We start from the raw sequence: 21771 nt of genomic DNA on the forward strand, positions 1-21771 counted from the left end.
ACAAACCATGAGATTACGACCTGAGCTGAAGTTGGATGCTTAACCGACTGAGCCATCCAGGTGCCCCTATGCTTAAGATTATTTGGGAGCAAATGTAAGTCTTCAAGTAAGACTTCCAGAAAATATCTGTAATTAAAAGGTGGTTTGGAGATCTCAACTTGATGTAGCAAAATAATAGTTTAAGAAGCATCCACCTCATTAGATAAAATCATATAATGCAAGAATGATACCGGAAAGGCCAATTATTAGCTGATTTCTATTGTATTTATTTCATGGTAACACACATTCAGAATTCATTATTTACAGGGAAATGCAAAGGTATTCCTAATCAATATAAATCTGACATGTTTTACATAATCATAAATACGGATGCTAAGTGGCTTCTTATTTTGTGTTAAACATCTGAGTTTGGATGATGTATTGGAAAATTAGAATCCTCCCCCCTCAAAAGCAATACAACATGGAAAAGAAAGTTATGACTTGTTTTTAAGCCTATTATTCTTGTGCATAGTTAAACTGCCTGAAATTATAGTCTCTGCATTTATGAATTCCAGAAATATTAGTTATAATACAATCAGTACTGGCTACTGCCTTTTAAAAAGTGGCAGGAGGTGTTGCTGGTTTCTACAATAAAAATACCGTCAGTTGCTCAATTCCAGATTAAAGTAGAGAGTCTTATCTCTGTGCTGCTGGTTGGGATGTGTGCTACCAGGCCTGTCTGCCTGCTGGTACTTAGGCTATGCGCCACGGATGGCGAAGTTGGTGCCTCCCGGCCTGGCTGGATGCCCTACTGCATGTAGATGACAAACCAATCCAGACATGCTTTATGACCCCAGGTGAGTTCACTGACCTTGTATAAAAATATCGGTCTTTATGAGAACAAAATGGAAGCCGTGAGACTCCAAGTAAATTATTCCTTATCCTCAGTCAGGCTATGGTACAGTCAAAACGACTTCAAAGTACCAAATAACAAGATAAATCTCTAGTATCCAACTAGTGATGAAAGAGAGAAATGCTACTCATATGTGCACAAATCACTCCCCAGTGGGCTCAGGGTAAGGAACCTAATAAAATAAAAAAGTTGCTCCAAAGAAACAAGTCTTTATGGATCATCAAAATTACCTTGATCCACGTTACTTTCTTTTAACTTAAAAAATGCATGTGCCATCCAAGAGGTGTAGGAATCCCTTTACTGCTTCTCTGGAGAAGGGGATGGTACATGTAATACATTTCTAGTGTATCTACTAGTGTGCCTCTTTCTGGGAACTGTAAGGACAAATATGGTCCGATTAGAAATTCAAAGAAAAAGCATTATGTCAACACTTACCAACAGTCACCTACATGACATGTCATACACAGCCTTTGCCTGGCACTAATACCTTTGGGAATTTATCTTAAGGAAATGGTTTACAAGAAAGAAAAGTTTATGTATGCACATACAGAATAAACTATAGTACTATTCCTACAGAGATACTAATGACTCATCAATAAATTGATGATATATCAAATACTTTGAAACAACTTAAATACTCAACAGCTAAAGAAAGGCCTAAGTTATGATATTCCTATTTGATGGACTGATATGGCCTCTGTAATATCAAAGGGAACAAGTCTATTTTTTATTATGTTTTTATATTTGCCAATATGGTCTTATTTGACTAAGCATAAAGTTTTAGATGGAAACATCACAATAATAGTAAAGAACAAATATTGGCTATTGTGCTAAGCATATGATGATTCAAACATTATGGTAGTACTGGTATCTTCAGTTTCCAGTTTAAAGAACTGAGGTTTGGAGGTTTAGAGTAACTTGCTCTCAAGATCACATATCTAGTTGACAGGGAGAACCAAAGTTTGATTCTGGTCTCTGCAAAACCCAAGGTCTTAACCACAGCACACACATATACTGTGTTATGGGAGGAAGTGGGCATCCTTCTAGATGTGAGAGCAGCTCTATCAGAGGGGAGAGTCTATAAGGAGACAAGAATAAGAACTTCCAATTCATTTTTTCATGCCTTCACTCATTCAGCAAACATTTACCATGCACCTGTTGTGTGGTGCCATACATTGAGGGAAGCCTCTTCATTACAACCACGTTAAGAAAACCCAACCCTAGATGTGGTTGCCATTTGGAAGAGCACAGACTAAAACAATCAAATGGCAGTATGCGAGGTGGTGGTGGGGTTACTGGGTGCTTTAAAAAATGTTTAAATATTTGGTTATCATGTTATTTTCCCCTTTGCAAAGGAGACTCTTCAAAAATGCTACAAGGAGCCCTCAACAAATACAAAAAGATCGAGATCCTATTGTGCATATTTTCAATGCCATGAAACTTGAAATCAGCCAAAAGAAAACATTTGGAAAGGTAACAAATACTTGGAGACTAAAGAACATCCTACTAAAGAATGAATGGGCTAACCAAGAAGTTAAAGAGGAAATTAAAAAGTTCATGGAAGCCAATGAAAGTGGTAACACCATAACCCAAAACCTCTGGGACATAGGAAAGGCAGTCATAAGAGGAAAGTAAATAAAAATCTAAGCCTTCCTAAAGAAGGAAGAAAGATCTCAGATACACAACCTAACCTTACACCTTAAAGAGCTGGAAAAAGAACAGCAAATAAAATTCCAAACCAGCAGAAGACAAGAAACAATAAAGATTAGAGCTGAAATTAATGCTATCGGAACCAAAACAAAAAACAAAAAACAAAACAAAACAAAAAAAACAGTAGAATAGATCAATGAAACCAGAAGCTGTTTCTTCGAAAGAATTAACAAAATTGATAAACCACTAGCCAGATTGATCAAAAAGAAAAAAAAGGACCCAAATAAAGAAAATCAAGAATGAAAGAGGAGAGACCACAACCAACACAGCAGAAATAAAAACAATAATAAGAGAATATTATGAGCAATTATATGTCAATAAAATGGGCAATCTGGAAGAAATGGACTAATTCCTAGACACATATACACTACCAAAACTGAAACAAGAAGAAATAGAAGATTTGAACAGACCCATAACCAATAAAGATATTGAATAAGTAATCAAAAATCTCCCCAAAAACAAGAGTCCAGGGCCAGATGGCTTTCCAGAGGAATTGTACCAAACATTTAAGGAAGAGTTACCACCTATTCTCTTGAAGCTGTTCCAAAAAATAGAAATGAAAGGAAAACTTCCAAACCCTTTCTATGAAGCCAGCATTACCTTGATTCCAAAACTAGACAGAGACCCCACTAAAAAGGAGAACTATAGACCAATTTCCCTGATAAACATGGATGCAAAAATCCTCAACAAGATATTAACCAACTGGCTCCAGCAATACATTAAAAAAATTATTCACCATGACCAAGTGAGATTTATACCTGGGATGCAGGGCTGCTTCAATATCCAGAAAACAATCAATGTGATCCATCACATCAATAAAGAAAGGACAAGAACCATATGATCCTCTCAATAGATGCAGAGAAAGCATTTAACAAAATACAGCATCCTTTCTTGATAAAAACCCTCAAGAAAGTCAGGATAAAAGGATCATACCTCAAGATCATAAAAGCCATATACGAAAGACCCAACACTAATATCATCCTCAGTGGGGAAAAACTGAGAGCTTTCCCCCTAAGGTCAGGAATAAGGCAGGGATGTCCACTCTCGCCACTGTTATTCAACATAGTACTGGAAGTCTTAGCCTCTGCAATCAGACAAAGAAATAAAAGGCATCCAAATTGGCCAGGAGGAGGTCAAACTTTCACTCTTCGCAGATGACAAGATACTCTATATGGAAAACCCAAAAGATTCCACCAAAAAACAGCTAGAACTGATTCATGAATTCAGCAGTCACAGGATGTAAAATCAATGCACAGAAATCAGTTGCATTCCTATACACCAACAATGAAGCAACAGAAAGAGAAATCAAGGAATCGATCCCATTTACAATTGCACCAAAATCCATAAAATACCTAGGAATAAATCTAACTAAAGAGGTGAAAAATCTATACGCTGAAAACTATAGAAAGCTTATGAAAGAAATTGAAGAATACACAAAAAATGGAAAAAGATTCTATGCTCCTGGATAGGAAGAACAAATATTGTTAAAATGTCGATACTACCCAAAGCAATCTACATATTCAATGCAATCCCTATCAATATAACACCAGCATTCTTCACAGAGCTAGAACAAATAATCCTAAAATTTGTATGGAGCCAGAAAAGACCCCAAATAGCCAAAGCAATTTTGAAAAAGAAAACCAAAGCAGGAGGCATCACAATCCTGGACTTCAAGCTATACTACAAAGCTCTGATCATCAAGACTGATAATCAAGACAGTATGGTACTGGCACAAGAACAGACACTCAGATCAATGGAACAGAATAGTGAACCCAGAAATGGACCCACAAACTTATGGCCAACTAATCTTTGACAAAGCAGGAAAGAATACCCAATGGAATAAAAACAGTCTCTTCAGCAAGTGGTGCTGGGAAAACTGGACAGTGACATTCAGAAGAATGAACCTGGACCACTTTCTTACACCATACACAAAAATAAACTCAAAATGGATGAAAGACCTAAACATAAGACAGAAAGTCATCAAATTCTCGAGGAGAAAGCAGGCAAAAATTTCTTTCGTCTTGGCCGCAGCAGCTTCTTACTCAACACGTCTCCGGAGGCAAAGGAAACAAAAGCAAAAATGAACTACTGGGACCTCATCAAAATAAAAAGCTTCTGCACAGTGAAGGAAACAATCAGCAAAACTAAAAGGCAGCCGACAGAATGGGAGAAGATATTTGCAAATGACATATCAGATAAAGGGTTAGTATCCAAAATCTATAAAGAACTTATCAAACTCAACACCCAAAAAACAAATAATCCAGTGAAGAAATGGGCAAAAGACAAGAATAGACATTTCTCCAAAGAAGACATCCAGACGGCCAACTGACACATGAAAGAATGCCCAACAGCACTCATCATCAGGGAAATACAAATCAAAACCACAATGAGATACCACCTTACACCTGTCAGAATGGCTAACATTAACAACTCAGGCAACAACAGGTGTTGGCGAGGATGCGGAGAAAGAGGATCTCTTTTGCATTGTTGGTGGCAATGCAAGCTGGTGCAGCCACTCTGGAAAACAGTATGGAGGTTCCTCAAAAAACTAAAAATAGAACCACCCTATGACCCAGCAACTGCACTACTAGGCATTTATCCAAGGGATACAGGTGTGCTGTTTTGAAGGGACACATGCACCCCCATGTTTATAGCAGCACTATCAACAACAGCCAAAGTATGGAAAGAGCCCAAATGTCCATCGATAGATGAATGGATAAAGAAGATGTGGTATATATGTATATATGTATATATATGTGTGTGTGTGTGTGTGTGTATGTGTGTATATATATATACACACATACACACACACACACACACATATACACACAATGGAATATTACTTGGCAATCAAAAAGAACGAAATCTTGCCCTTTGCAACTATGTGGATGGAACTGGAGGGGATTATGCTAAGTGAAGTTAATCAGTCAGAAAAAGACAAATATCATATGACTTCACTCATATGAGGACTTTAAGAGACAAAACAGATAAACATAAGGGAAGGGAAGCAAAAATAATATAAAAACAGGGAAGGGGACAAAACATAAGAGACTCTTAAATATGGAGAACAAACAGAGGGTTACCAGAGGGGTTGTGGGAGGGGAGATGGGCTAAATGGGTAAGGGGCATTAAGGAATCTACTCCTGAAACCACTGTTGCACTATATGTTAACTAATTTGGATGTAAGTTAAAAAAAATAATTAAAAAAAAAAAGAAACCAAGAAGTTAAAAAAAATAATGAAATAGACATTATTCTTATTCTTGAAAAATCTTATTTTTATTATTTATTATTTGAAGTTAATTTTTAGAAATATTCTCCTGACTTTTTCTGAATGTACTTATTTACTTTATTAATCCAACTAGCTATTCTAATAACAATTAAACCATGTTTTAATTATTGAAACTCAAAAAAAAATGTTACAAAGAAAAATCTTATAAAGCAACAGAATCAGTCTCTCCCTTAAGGTTTGGTCAAAGCTTTGGACCAGTATCTATGTTGGGATAAATAATCTCTCAATCTCCTTCGACTTACGTATGTTAATAATGAGCTCTCTTAAAAAGTCAGGTTTTCATTAATTTTTACCTAATGACCTTGTTAACAAAAGTCAGAATATATTCGCACAGTTATATTACAATATTTTGAAAGATAGGGGCACCTGGATGGCTCAGTCGGTTGAGTGTCTGGCTTCGGCTCAGGTCATGACCTCATGGTTTGTGAGTTCGAGCCCCACGTCGGGCTCTGTGCTGACAGCTCAGAGCCTGGAGCCTGTTTCGGATTCTGTGTCTCCCTCTCTCTCTGCCCTTCCCCCACTTGCACTCTGTCTCTCTGTCTCTCTCTCTCTCAAAAATAAATACAAAAATTAAAAAAATTTTTAAAATATTTTGAAAGACAATTATCACTAATCAACGTACAACTTTGAATTAGGTTTCATATTTAATTGCAGTGAATATTCATCTCTTTAGGAGTGATTCTTCAAAATATTTTGGTTGATAGAGTAGTTTGGTAATAACATGGGTTAGATTGTTATAAAAAAAGGGAGAAAACATAGTTCAAAAATGTTCATTTATAAATCTGAGAGGACCACCTTCAGTACACATTATAGATATTAAATCTTTAATAAGTATCTTAGTAATATTAAAGCTTGTAATGAAAGTATAGTTTAATTCACTTGATATTACTATGCATTTACATTTTGTCAATATTATAAAAATTGTTCACATATGTTCTTTAAGTCAGTTTTATTACAAAGAAAGCAAACTGAAGTTATTAGCTTTGATAAGTCCTTTATGTATGTGAATTAGAAACTTCTGGAATGTTTTGGGGGCGCCTGGGTGGCTCAGTTGGTTAAGCGTCCAACCTCGGCTCAGGTAGTGATGTCATGTTTCATGGGTTCGAGCCCTGATTCAGGCCCTGTGCTGACAGTTCAGACCTGTGTCTCCTCTGCCCCTCCCCTGCTCATGCTCCGTCTCTCAAAAATAAATAAATATTTAAAAAAAATTTTTAAAGAGAAACTTCTGGAATGTTTTTCCAGTGAAGAGACTCAGAGTTTGTTTTCTTCAATGCTAGGTCAATGTGTTCCTTAAATCCTACAACTCCCTGCTCTTTCTTTATAATCAGAAAAGGCAGTTCCTATTACTGTAGACAGAACAAGAAGAATTTATTCAGATGCAAGTTAAATATTTGTGACTGAATCTGATGTTACTAGGACATCTTGCCCAAAAGGAAACTTCTCCATAGGAGCTGATAATACACAGATCCCACAGAACCCAGGAAAAAGTACAGTGCCTATTTGGTTATTGTGATCAGAGTTGACATTGATGCAGCAATATTTCCAACCCTGTTCTAAGGAACATTCAGAATGGTGCAGTGGACAGAAGTTACTTCTAGACCCTTCTTCCCTTCAACATGGTAGTTTTCCCTTTATCCTTAGGTTCAGTTACCCACGGTCACCTGCAGTCAGAAAGTAGATGATTCTCCTTCTGATAGGTCATCAGAAGGTCAGTGGTGGCCAAATGCCACATCCCAATGCCCATGTCATTCACCTTATGTCATCTCATCAAATGGGCATTTTATCACCTCACACCATCAGAAGAAGGGTAAGCACATTGCAATACCAGTTTGAGAGAAAGACTGTATTCACATAACTTTTATCATAATATATTGTTATAACCCAGAAGAACACACACATACCTACCACAGCTCCTATCTACCAGGCAAGCCCACATGATTTGTGTGCCATCAAGGAGACTGCTGGTGCAGGACTAGGGGTTGCTAATGAAGGTACAAATGCTTCTGGAATGGGAGATGTTGGCTGAACTATCTGCCTGAATATTACTGAGGGCGGTTTCCTGAAATCAATGAGAGTTGGGACGTTGCTTATTGGTGCCCCAACTTATACCTGACTAATCAGTACATCTGAGAATCTGGGTCCCAAGATGATAAACCAACCAACCAAACGAACAAAAATCTACTTTTAAGAAGGACGTTGACAGGTAGCTGTTATTGTCATTTCACAAGTTTTAGGGCATGAAAGAAGTCCATCAGTAATGATAAGAGTAAATTTTTTAGCTATGTCTTCAAAGAAACAAAGGAATAATGTATTATTGGTAGCATCCTGTGTTCTCCTGCTGAGCTAAATGCTTATCACCTTGATGGCATGTCTATCAATACAGGACCCACAGACTTGATTTCTGAATTTCCTTCTAACTTCAGGATTCTAAAATGCCAGAAGGGTGGTTCTCAAAGTACAGAACAAGGACCACAGCAGAAGCATCACTTAAAAACCTGTTAGAAATGCAAATTCTTGCCCCTTCCACCTTCCCAGAAACTCTAGGGGTGGGCCCACTTGTCTGTGTTTTAGAAAGGTATGGTAGCCAGCCTCCAGCATGGCCCCCAATGATCCCTACCTGGTATCCCCATCTTTGGGTAGTTCCATCCCACAACAATGGGACTGACTTGTGTAACAAATAGAATGTAGCCAAGGGGATAGATAGTTTATGACACCATAAAAAGTACTGAGACCTCCTTCTTGCTCTCTTCCTTGGATTGCCTGCTATAGGGAAGCTGGCTGCCGTGTTGTAAGAGCATTCAAGTAGACCTATAGAGAGGTGTGGTAAGGAACTGAGGCCTCCAGTCAACAGCCATCTTGTGAGTGAACCATCTAGAAAACAGATCAGCCAAGCCAAGTCCAGACAGCTCAATGCAATCTCATGAAAGATACCAAGGTAAGCCAGCCAGCCAATCTGCTCCTATAATACTGACCACAGAAACTGTACAAGATAACAAATGCTTATTGTTCTGTCCAGTAGCTAAGTTTTGGGGTAATTTGCCTCACATCATTAGATATCTAATACATAAGCCCTCTCTGGGTGATTCTGACACATGTTAAACTTGAGAACTTCTCAAGTTCTAAGCTAAAACATTCATTTTCCAAATAATTACTTCTTGTACCTCCTATGCGCTAGGCTAAGAGCAGGAACACAATGGGAAAAGCACACACTTCCCAGCCCTTGATGCATCCTGTTCTCTTCCTTCATTGCCCAGTTTGTAATTTTATTTTATTTAGGGAAGGCACACCTATGTAATGTCTGTCACTCGGTGCACCATGAGTTCTTTGCCTGGTTTCCTCACCACTGGGCTGAGCCTGGGCTCAGCATCATGCTTGGCACATAGAGGGGCTTAATTAATACCTACTTAATGGATGACTTTCCCCTTCCATTTTCTCCACCTTTCTCCTGTATGATGAATTCAGGCACCAGGAACAAGTCTCCTAATACCACCAATGACATGACATTTAAAGGGTTCAAGGTGTGTTCCCCTGGGAATCTAACTACCATTTATTTCCATAGAAAGACATGTCTTTTGTGTTCAAAACAGTCAACTTTTAAAGTCCCTCTATTTCACACGTGCAGATTCACAACACATATAAGGAAAACATATGCAGCGGGTTTAGAAACATCAGTAATTAAATGTGACACCATTTTCCTTTCCAGAAGAGCACATCCATAAAGCAAAGGGCCTCATCTTGCTTCACCTGCAATGTCTTCCCCACAGGTGGAGCCCTGTGCTAATGAGGAAAGCAGGGCGTCAGAATACTGCTCTCCTCTGATAGAAAGCACCCTGCTGATCGCTGTACCTGGGCAGAGCCCAGCGCTGTGCACACAGAAACATCCTGATCTCACCGACCAGCTCTGCAATGGGTTCTTTTTGTCCAGTAATGAACATGAGAGGTTAGTGTCTGGACATGATGAGGTGGTGAGACAAGAAGTCAATAGTTTTTTTTTTTTTTTTTTCTACGTGACCTTAGAACACGTATTTGGAGAACACTTCTCAATAACAGAAAATAACTCATTGATTTTTAGAAATTCTTATGGCCGACAGATTGAGATGTGAGCAACATCATTCTGCTAATATTTAGGAACATCAGATAAGTTATAAAACAGACTGGCTCTCAGCATATTTCTGAGCAGGATCAAAGAGGAGGCAGACAGATTGCAAAATCAGCAGAGTATTCAGAGGGCGACACCCCGACTGTATCTCCCGTCCATCCTTAGTGAGAGCTCACTCTTAAATCCGGCCAGGGACGGCAGGCCATGTCTTCTGTGACATCTGTATCCCCAGTCACAGAGCACAGCCTGCCCACTGGGAACTTAAGGCTTCCTTATCTGCTTGCTCTTTTTTCATTCTTCTGTGATTAGCAAAACTTAACAGCACTGTCCTATGCAACTTTGTGTGATGATGGAGATGTTCTCCTGCACTGCCTGTCAAGACAGTGGCCGCCAGTGCACGTGGATACTAAGAACCTGAAATAAGGCAAGTGCAAGAGGAACTGAAGCTTTTCTCTCCTTTCATCCTAATTAATTTAAATTTGCATAGCCACATGTGGCTAATAGTTGTCACTCTGGGCAGGACAGTGGTAGAAAACAGGAACCATTGCCCATCGGCACACCAACTCATCTTTAGAAAGATTTTATGAGTCTCATTTCTCATATGAGCATATTTAAGGCTCACGGGGGTAAGTGACATGCCCATGATCAAAAAGCTGGTAAAGGGCAGAGAAGAATTTACACTTAACCTGCCAGACCCAGCCTCCACTCCTGCAATGACGTCAAACTGCATTCCTCCATATTCGTGTAAAAGCAGCCTCTAAGGCAAGTATCAGCCTCTGAAAACTCCAAATTCTCAGTAAATAGCTATGAAAGGAAGCTGGCCATGTGTGGCAGGATTCCTTCCAACAAAAACACATGGGAAAATATTTCTCTCCAGCTATGACTATCTATGTGAGTCTTTCAACTGCACATTGCTGTAAGTATATCTGACAGCCCCCACTGTGCTCTAAAACTTCTGCTCCAAGGAAGCAGAAGCCCCATGAATTCGTGAGAAGGCAACAATATGAAAATGATTTTATTAAACTTCCGCCACATCCCGTTACGCTGTCTAAGCATTATACTCTCCTACTTACCCTTTGCTGACAAACTGGATTATACTTTCTTTCCTAAAGCAACAGGATCTCACGAAACTGTGCAAAAGATAAAGACACTATGATTTCAAAAAACTGATTTGGACACAGAGTGTCAAAGGTATGACTTTAAAAGGGGGTTAGCTATACTGAAGGCAGCTAATCTACAGAGTCATATCGTAAATTCTGTCTTGAACTCTAGGTAAAATAGTTCACATTATTGCAATGCCACAAACTCACTCCAAAATCCACAGGCCTCCATTCAGATACTTGTGTGTCCCGTATCCATAATGAAAACAGTGCTATCTCCATAAATCTCTCCTTTATTCAGAGGAACCCAGTTTGCAGCCCAAATTAAGATGCAGGGTGGCTAATTCGTTGATATTAGGTGGGGAGAACATCACAGTTTTTTGTGGACACAACTAACATCCTTTGGTTCCACTACAGCTTTCATATTGCCAAGGGGATCGAGGATATTCCTTAATATTACCCTACTCGGGTAAAATCAAAGAGATAATGGGATGATTAGCTGAATCATGGGTAAAGAAGTAGAGTAAAACCACAAATTTTGGAGGATCAAAGCCTGGCTGCAAAAAAAAAAAAAAAAATATATATATATATATATATATATATATATATATATATATATATAATAAGCTAAGTGTGATGATTCTGTTATATGAAAAAAATCCATTTTTTATTTAAAAAAAAATTTTTTTTTCAACGTTTTTTATTTATTTTTGGGACAGAGAGAGACAGAGCATGAACGGGGGAGGGGCAGAGAGAGAGGGAGACACAGAATCGGAAACAGGCTCCAGGCAACGAGCCATCAGCCCAGGGCCTGACGCGGGGCTCGAACTCCCGGACCGCGAGATCGTGACCTGGCTGAAGTCGGACGCTTAACCGACTGCGCCACCCAGGCGCCCCAAAAAATCCATTTTTTAGATTAGAGCTAGTGGACTCTGGCAGCAAGAGCCAGACTAATTCTGTCTTAGAATTAGTCTCATCAAAGCCTGCACTTGCTATCTTGCAGCACATGACACTCTCCTACGGTCACAAATTCAGCTCCTCAATCTGGTATCACGTAAACAATGTGAATGGGTGAGTGGCTAGTGGATCACAGATGACCCAGGTGGGGTCTGTGTGTCTTCCCCCTTGAATCCAGTGGGGCCTTGACTACTCTGACCCGCAGAAGAGTGCAAATGACATTGTGCAGGTCTCTAGGCCTCAACCTTAAGAAACAGGCAGCTTCTATTTCCTGCCTTTTGGCACACTTGCCAGGGGCCATGAGCTCCCATGTAAGAAGCCCGAGTACCCTGAGACCACCATGCAAGAGACCACGTGCAGGCACAAAGTCAATAGTCCTGGCTGAGCCAGCCCTCCCAGCCATCCCCGCCAAAGGGGCCAACCACAGGAGTGTAGCCATCCCATGAAGCAGGTGAATACCATGAAGTGATTCCCACTGAAGCCTGTGGAACAGAAGAAGAACCCAGCCAAGCCTGTCCTGACCCACAAAACCGACAGAAAATAAAACAGTTTTTGCTGTACATCTTGCAATTCTGGGGGCAGTTATCACGTACCAATAGAAAACTGGAAAAAACAGAGTGTTTCTAACTATCTTCAGCTTATCTATGCTTCCTCTAAAACCACCTTTTAATTGTTCTGATTAAATAACATAACTGTACATTTGCTAAATACTAAGCCTAACCCTAACCCTGAGTGCCTGCCTGATCATCCATTTTTATATATACCTACCAATGAAGCCAGAAGATGGTGGGTTGGGCTGAATCTTCTCCTTGGTGTTCTCCTGGATAATGTCCCAAAGCTGCCATATAAATTTAGGATGAAGAATGTAAAATGGCTGATTTGGGTTTCTCTGCCGGTGCTGAACATATGGAGTGAACAGGTTGTAATCTGGCTTCTTGTACCACTAAGAAACAAACAAACAAACAAAATCAACGCAATCAAGTACAGAGAACCACACTGTGAAAAGGAAACAGGGCAGCACCGGGGTGGGGTTGGAGACTATTTAGAGGCTAAGGGCCCGGGAGAAGGAGGTGAAGTACAGGCACTGCCTCATGGATGAGGGAACCAGAACAAAAAGAGATAGGGTCCCAGCCCTGAGGGACAAGGATTTGTTCTTTAGTGAAATATGGGAGATGAGCTAGGGCAGGGGCCCCAGACTTTTCTGTAAAGGGCCAGGTAGCAAACCCTTGAGGCTTTGTGGGCCAGACAGTCTCTGCTGCAACTAGTCGATGCTTCTATTGTACTGAGAAAGTCACAGAAGATACATCATGAATGAGCATGGCTGTGTTCCAATAAAACTTTATTTACGAAATGGGGCCAGATTTGGTCCACGGCTACAGTGTGCTGACCCTGGGGCTTCAATCAGTGTATTTCAAAACATATTTTTCATATGTAATACACAGTGACAGAAAGCATATCAGTTATTGCCTAGGTCTGGGGCAGCGCTGGGCAGACTGATAGGTGGGGCACAAGGAACTCTTGGGAGTGCTGAAAATATTCCATTTCTTAACTGTGGTGGTGGATACATGACTATATAAATTTGCTAATACTCATCAACATGTATCCTTCCACTGACTGTACATGTTACTGTATGAAAAAATGTACAATAAGGTTGACTTACTTAAAAATTTTTTTTGATGTTTATTTTTGAAGGAGAGAGACAGAACGTGAGCAGGAGAGGGGCAGAGAGAGAGGGAGACACAGAATCCGAAGCAGGCTCCAGGCTCTGAGCTATCAGCACAGAGCCAGACATGGGACTCGAACTCACAATCTGTGAGATCATGACCTGAGTGAAGTTAGTCGCCCAACCGACTGAGCCACCCAGGCGCCCCTAGGTTTACTTTTAAATGTCTTCAGAACATCTGAGGTGCCACCATGAAAAAATGGGATTTGGAGGTATGTGGGGGAGAGACTTAGTTCATAAGGCTCTGAGGGCCCTGTTATCCCTTCAAACAGACACCTTCGGGAAACAGTAGATACGCACTGAGATCCCAAGTAATATTCCATGGTTGAATGGGTTCTGTGGCTTTAACAATTTTGAGAAGGACCGGGGCCAATCATCTCGTGTAAACTTTGCCCCCAAGCCAAGAGGCAGCAGAAGGGAAGCAAGAGGAGTGTGGGCCTCAGTTTCTTCACCCCTCCTCCTGCTCCCCAGAGCGCAGGCCACCCAGAAAGCAGCCCGGTTGCCTGGGTTTCAGCACTGTTGCTGTCCCCTCCATCGGGTTGGACAGCTCTGTGCCCTGGGCTTGGATGCTTCCCAAGGAGGAAGAAACAAGGTCCAATAGCTAGAGCTCTCAGTCTCTCCACAGATAGTGAGAAAGCTGTCAGAACTTAAAACCAGAGAACTTCAGACCGGAAAGGAAGCTGAAGAGTTCCAACATGCATTTCGTGCCGGATTCTCGGTAGACGGTACCTGTGAAAATCAGCCAGAGAGCTTTCTCAGAAACTACACACTGGGGCTGTAAGTGATATGTCAGGAAATGGGGCTCTGACAGATACATTTGAAAAAATACTCTCCAGGTGATTCTGGTTTGCGCTCCTGGTTAAGAACCAGTTAGGATTAAAAGAGAGAGGGAGGCAAACCATAAAAGACTCAAATGCAGAGAGCAAACTGAGGGTTGCCAGAGGGGTGATGGTGGGGGGAGGGGCTAAGTGGGTGAGGGGCATTAAGGAGGGCACTTGTTGGGTCTTCTACTCCTGAAATCATTACTACACTATATGTTAACTAACTTGGATTTAAGTGCAATTTTTAAAATTTTTTAAAAAAAGAACCAGTTAGGAATCATGCTAGTTAAATTTCCAGCCTTGGTCTCAAGATGAACAGTGACACAACAGCCCCAGAAGGACCCATCTGACCTTGGGCCGCTGCTCTCTTGGGAAGTCCTCTTGGTAAAGCCAAGGCCTGTTCCCTCATTTCCATCATCTTAAGAAGGATGCATTCTCTTGGGTCATGACAGAACAAGTTGAAAGACGCTCAGTGGCACAGCAGACATTATCTTTCATGAGGCTAAAACTATCACACTTCTTTCCCAGCCCTCCTTAAAAGACAAGTGCATCGGCTTTTCATCCAAGTTCTCACCAGAAGTAACTAGCTGCTTGTTTAGATAGGCAATGATTTGCCAGAATGCCATGAATGTAACTTGCTTGTATTTTGATGGCTAGCAGTAATCTTGTTTACACTGTATCACATAAGGTAAGAAAGGTTTAGAGGAAAAAGCCAGAGTTGCACACTCAAGAAAAGTCTGTAACAGGTTCCACTTAAAGGGCAGTGAGCTGTTGATTCACAAAGTTTAGATTCTCTTATCAAGCACTTTGAATTTATTTCAGAAGGTCTCGTAACTACGTGGAAGGTGATGTAACCCTATCACAATGGAAAACTCTGAGTTTACTTGGCTCAACTTCCAGTGTAACTAGGAATTTCTGAACATTTAGGGCACTGTGATTTGTTTTTGTTTTTAAATCTTCCAGAGCAAAAGCCCTTTTTTCATTAGGTAGGTCACGTTCACCAAGTACGCTACCGGAACTGGGTATCAAAATGGTATGAACGCCCATGTATTTCAGTAGTGCCCATGATTGGTTTCATTCTGTGAAAGCTTAATCCTTGACTTGCTCCCATTATTAATCAGTCAAAGGCACTGTCTGATCAGTAGGGTAAGGGCACCAAAGGGAACACTTACCAGGTTAAGATTTGCAGAGTAAGGAGCAGGGTCCCAGGCCACCAAAATGACGTTTTTATACAATGAACTGTCAATGAAGTGATGATTGGGGTTGGTCAGAATCTGCAAATACACACAGAAATCATTTCAAAGCGAGTGGCTCTTCAAAATTATATTTTTAAAAAGAGGAAAGTTTAAAAAAATGAATCAGAGCAAGAAAAACAAAATTACTCAGACTTTACTATTTTCCTCTGGGGGAGTGAGAGAGGCAGGCATTGCACGCTAATGAACCTGAAGAAATGTCTGGGGAAACTAGGGTTAAAAATAAAATTTAGGAGGGGTGCATGGGTGGCTCTGTCAGTTACCCGTCTTGACCTCAGCTCAGGGCATGATCTCATGGTTCATGAGTTCCAGTCCCCAGTCAGGCTCTGTGTTCACAGCCCAAAGCCTGGAGTCTCCCTGGGATTCTGTGTCTCCCTCTGTCTCTCTGCCCCTCCCCCATTCTTGTTCTCTCTCTCTCTCTCTCTCTCTCTCAAATATAAATAAACATTAAAAAAATTTAAAAAACAAAATAAAATAAAATTCACGAGTTCTTACATTTTCATCAGCATTATACCCATAGCCGGTGGTATCGAATCAGCTCCTGAAAGATGCGATGCCTTAGCTAATTTGGCACCCCCAACCTCCTCTCTAATTGCCTTCACAGACAACTGGAGAAGGAGGCACAGATATGAATGACCCACGTTATTAAGGTGCCTTCAGAGTGCCAGCCTCAGGACAAATGGAACAGGGACAGCCAGCAGACTGGTGACAGCCCACATGCGACTTCCTCCCTTTGTGGTCCTAGAGGAGTCCTTCGATCTCACCTGCCAATCATCTTTTTTAAACTACAGCTTTGGAGGAGAAAAAAAAATTTGGTTTTCCTCAGTGTTGAGGTGCAACTTTTCACAGTTTTTAAGATGCACTCTCTTTCTTCATACAGATTTCTCAAGTCAGGACATATTTTACAGGTGGCATGTATTTTAATTTGTGGGGATGATTAGCTAAAAAGCTGGAAGTGTTAATAAATGAATGGCGACTCTTACAATCCATGCTGTCTATGAAGCAAGGAAACATGGCGATTGTTTCTTCCCTTGCTGCAGGCTGCCTGGCTCAGGGTCCCAGGCAGAAAGCTAATCTTTTCTTCTCCAAGCAACTTGTCATAAATCATCCATCACCTCATGTTCTTTCTATATAGTTTGAAACTCTAGAAACTGCCATGGTTTTGAGAATAATTTTGCTTTGAATTTGGAAAACATTTGTATGAAGAACACCAAAAAGAGAAATACTTCCATTTTCAACAATTTCATTTTTAAAATTTTCAGATAATGGACTAAAGTTTCCAAGCCACCCTACTGACCCTTGGATCTTGTAGCCTTTGCTTTTTCTCCCCTTCATCCCTTGCCTTTTACACCACCATGATTTTTTTCTAAATTTAACTGTCCTTTGCTCCATCTGTAATATACAACACACTATGATTATATATATACACATACATATGCATATATGGATATCCATACATGTTTCTATATCTTCTCTGATTTTTCCTTTTAATCTTATTTACTCATTTCTTCCTAGTCATGTCACACATAAATGCCTATTTATCTGCATTTTTTCTCATCAATTCTTTTATGATTACAAGAACCTACAAATAAGCAAGACCATGGTCATGTACAACTGGGTAATTTCTCTTCATTCACCCAGTTAAACTATTTACCTATAAAATGTACATGCATGAAAACACCCCATCCATCTTACCTGGGAATTAATGATGCGCACGGTGGTTTTATTTCCAACATCTTTCTCATAGCCACGTGTAGGTGCCGAGTTAAATCTCAAAACTGCATCATGAGAATCTAAGAACACATGAGTGACAAAGTTACTTAATTTTTTGCTGTAGAATCAACATAATTTAGAAAAAGTTTTAAAGCAAAATTTTTAATACCTGAAGCTAACTGGAAACAACCAATATAGTTAAGATACCCATACATGTCATTTTCAGTGTCTGTAGTGTTTATTTCGAATGAGGTCTTCGTTAGGGGACAAATCAACATGGGAACATATGAATCCATTACATGTGGTCCAATGTCATCTCAGATATATGTAGGTACTTGTTATGTGTTCATATTCTTTAAAGGGGCATGCTTTATGTGGGCATTCTCAGAGATTCCAGGGTATTTCCAAGATGGAATCTATGGGAGCAGACAAAGGCTGCAGACAGAGGCTGCTTGTTTGTGGCCTCTTATTGCTTTAGAGCATGAAGGCTGCTCATGGTGTCGCTAAAGAGGCCACTTGTGCCAGGACAAGGACATCTCCCACACAGTGAGAGCCACAGCCTCCAGTGCAACTTTTATACCTTGGGGTACTGGTTTGTGCTTAAAAAGAACACCAGCCCTATAGAACACTGTACGTTAACTATACTGGAATTGAAATTTAAAAGTTGAAAAAGAAAGAAAGAAAGAAAACCAGCTGATTTCTGTGCTTTACAAATTGCTGCTGATTCCCAGAAGGCCCATGTGAGAGCAATCGAGAGCATTCTGCATTTCCAGCAACGGTATGACCAACTGCCACAGGACTGGAGGACGGGAGACACCACCAGTGGTACTGGCTGCCGAGGCTCTTTACACTCTTTAAGGTCACACCTTGGTTCACCGAGCCTCAACTACAACATAAATCTGTGTCTCTCTTCATTCAACTTGACAGACTTCCTCAAGTTCTCAGGGGTCCCGGGTGAAAACACACCTCCTACATCCTGGAGGCTGACGAGGACACGAAGAGCTAGAGGTAGGCTAGATGGGAATGGGGACACGTTCCCTTTCCACAAAGCAGTCTAGGTGCATGCATATGTCTTGAAATCTCCCAAGCCAACTACTGTGTTGCCCAGAAACCAGAGTTAATCAGCAATAAGGGAATCGCTACAGGCTATCTTTAGCTTCAAAAATTCTATGCACATTTCAAGCTTACCTTGGAGCAACGACAATGCCTCTGTCTGCGTGAGAGAGAGGTAAGGTTATGTATTTCTGATTCACCAAAGAGCCTGTAGACGTGCCCTATGTTTACCGTGACCATACCCCACACAAGTCCTTAAAGCAGGCCACCTCCTTGAGTGTGCTGCTCCCTCCTGAGCAGTCTTCCTAGGAGAGACTTTCCTACTCCCTAAGTATCAGAGACTGGGCACACATGCCACCATTGAAACAACGTTACCTTAGGGGGCGCCTGGGTGTCTCAGTCAGTTAAGCATCTGACTTCAGCTCAGGTCATGATCTCACATGGATTTGAACCCTGTGGATTTGAGCCCTGTGTCCGGCTCTGTGCTGACAGCTCAGAGCCTGGAGCCTGCTTCAGATTCTGTGTCTCCCTCTCTCTCTGTCCCTCCCCTGCTCACACTCTGTCTCTCTCTCAAAAATAAACAAACATTAAAAAGAAAAACAAACAAAACACAGTTATCTTAGGTGCCTTTCTTGACGGGCCCTGAACTCAGAAGAATTTGTATTCCAGTTTTGAGCACCAAAATTAAACAGAACACAAAGAAGGAATAACGGGTACTTGACTACGTAATTGAAAAAATTCTAAAGGGGAGCCTTGGGTGGCTCAGGGGGTTAAGCATCTGACTTCAACTCAGCTCATGATCTCGAGGTTTGTGAGTTCGAGCCACATGCCAGGCTCTCTGCTGTTATCACAGAGCCCACTTCAGATCCTCTGTTCCCCTCTTTCTCTGCCTCTCCCCAGCTCGTTCTCTCTTTCTCTCTCAAAAATAAACAAATAAGCATTAAAAAAATTCTACAGTGTTCTTTTAGGGGAAATGGTGCAGGGGGGGAGCAAGCTGTGACCACCTGTTTTAGTAAATAAAGCTGGACCACAACACAGACATAGTCATTTGTTTATCTATTGTCTGTAATGGCAGAGGTGAGTTGTGACAGTGACCCCCATGGCTCACAAAAACTAAAATATTTACTACTTGGTTCTTAAAGAAATAAATAAAGAGGTTTGCCAATGTTTACATTCTAGGTGATCCATGCTTTGAATAAATGATGCCTAACAACCTGAACACTTTCTATTTTCTTTACAATATAAGCACTTGTTCATACATTTTTTTTTTTTTTTGTAATGAGCTGTTTGGTTATTTATTTTTATCGGATAGTATTTTCTCATACAAATTCAAATGCTATTGGAGTCAGAAAAATTTGATTATCCAAAGCAGTGGTTCTCACGTTTTGGTCTTAGAACCCTCTTACACTCTTGAAAATTATTGACAACCCAAAGTTCTTTTGTTTATTTGGATTATATCTGTCAATATATGCCTACTTTGGAAGCAAAATAGAAAACTTAAAGATGTTTTGGGGTGCCTGGGTGGCTCAGTCGGTTAAGCATCCAACTTCGGCTTAGGTCACGATCTCGCGGTCCGTGAGTTGGAGCCCCGCGTCGGGCTCTGTGCTGACTGCTCAGAGCCTGGAGCCTGTTTCAGATTCTGTGTCTCCCTCTCTCTCTGACCCTCCCCCGTTCATGCTCTGTCTCTCTCTGTCTCAAAAATAAATAAACGTTAAAAAAAATTAAAAAAAAAGAAAAAGATGTTCATTAATTAACTGATTATTATTTTCTTAAAGTAGTTTTCATGCCCAGCATGGAGCCCAAGGTGGGCCTTGAACTGACCACCCTGAGACCAACACCTGAGCTGAGATCCAGAGTCAGATGCTTAACGGACCAAGCCACCCAGGCACCCTTACTTACTAATATATTTTAAAATATTTTTATGAAAAATAACCATATTTTCAAAAAATAGAGGACTTGCACTGGTTTAAATGTCTGCAAATCTCTTTAACGCCTGGCTTTTCAGAAGACAGTTGGTTTCTCTTAACTGCTTCTGCATTCTGTTGCAACATATTGCTTTAGTTGAAGTATATGAACCCTCCAATATATCTTTGAAAATGTAAGGAGTACTTAAAGTCTTTCCACATTACTGAGAATATTCTTCTTTGATACTTCATCAAAACTTGACAAGTGCTAGTTTCTTAAAAAAGCTTTCCTAATGTGGAATGTGAAACCGTATCAATGAACTTGCCATGCTCTGTTACATTAAAATCCATTCAAATAGTTATTCTTGCTCTTAAAATGGATGATTCACCCACACATGATTTTGCAGCATTGTGCAACGGTCATTTGGAACTACCAATTTAATAAGTTATGCAGATCTTCCAAATATTGATGCACTTCATTATAAGGTATCCCCCCCAAGTCACAGCAGTTAATATTACCATGCATCTCATCAGTTTTTAAGGCTGGGACACTTCTAAGTTTGAAAGAGTGCCTCATGGGGTTAATGAGGTTGAAACTAGCAGAAAGTTTAACGCTTGTTTTTCTGAGAACTGTTCCCCCCTAATCAGCTGCTGTGTCTTTTCAGACCCCACTAACAGACTCACTTAGCTATTTCTGCAGAAGCCTGGACTCAAGGTCAACTGATATGGTTCCAGCCTAGGAACAAGCAAGGCCTGGCATTCCTTACTCGAGATTACAAGCCCAAGACCCCCTCCAGTTTATACTGGCTCTCAGAGCAAGCCCATAACCCCTCTCCTCATCTGAAGATAACCTCCTGACATCAGGGGCTGAATTCTGCCTCCTTCCAGAGTTAAGTCTCCACCTCAAGGGAACATGGGGTATATGTTACAATAAATGTTTGCTCAATGAACATGCTATCTTTCCTTATGAGTAGTTGTTAAGTTTCCTTGCGCTTTGCATCAATATGTATGCATTCTCAACCCCTATGATTGTAAAAAACTCATTCCCTCCCCCTTGGAGGAAGCAGATTTGAGGCTTATCCTCCCTTCTTCAGGTTTGGCTGCATAAATGAACCCTTTCCTTGATGCATACCTGATGTCTCGGTGATTGGCTTTGCTGTTGCACACAGGGCAGACGAACTTGGGTTCAGTTACAAGTTCCTGGTTGAAAGCTTGAATTTTATTACTGGCAAAAAAAATACTGTCCGCTATTTTCC

At 40.6% G+C, this 21771-nt stretch overlaps 1 protein-coding gene and 1 long non-coding RNA gene across 6 annotated transcripts in view; one reads left to right on the forward strand and one right to left on the reverse strand.

Moving 5' to 3' along the window:
* ST6GAL2 (ST6 beta-galactoside alpha-2,6-sialyltransferase 2) overlaps positions 1-21771 on the reverse strand; it is an 86193-nt gene that overhangs the window by 15538 nt on the left and 48884 nt on the right. For all 4 annotated transcript variants that reach the window (XM_086701462.1, XM_086701463.1, XM_086701461.1 and 1 more), the window contains exons 3-5: positions 17541-17638; positions 15765-15866; positions 12817-12991 (exon numbers count right to left, since the gene is read on the reverse strand). In XM_086701462.1, coding sequence (XP_086557588.1) covers positions 12817-12991; positions 15765-15866; positions 17541-17638 — 375 coding nt within the window. The remainder of the gene's footprint in view (positions 1-12816; positions 12992-15764; positions 15867-17540; positions 17639-21771) is intronic.
* LOC147582587 (uncharacterized) lies at positions 8649-21465 on the forward strand. Of its 2 annotated transcripts, XR_015249321.1 has the most exons (4): positions 8649-8827; positions 9657-9832; positions 10301-10415; positions 21181-21465. It is a non-coding gene; the product is annotated as an uncharacterized LOC147582587 (long non-coding RNA). The 2 variants fall into 2 exon arrangements; XR_015249322.1 differs by lacking the exon at positions 10301-10415.

Source organism: Puma concolor, chromosome A3 (assembly GCF_028749965.1).
Source record: "Puma concolor isolate L17-30 chromosome A3, mPumCon1.1.hap2, whole genome shotgun sequence".
NCBI lineage: Eukaryota > Metazoa > Chordata > Mammalia > Carnivora > Felidae > Puma > Puma concolor.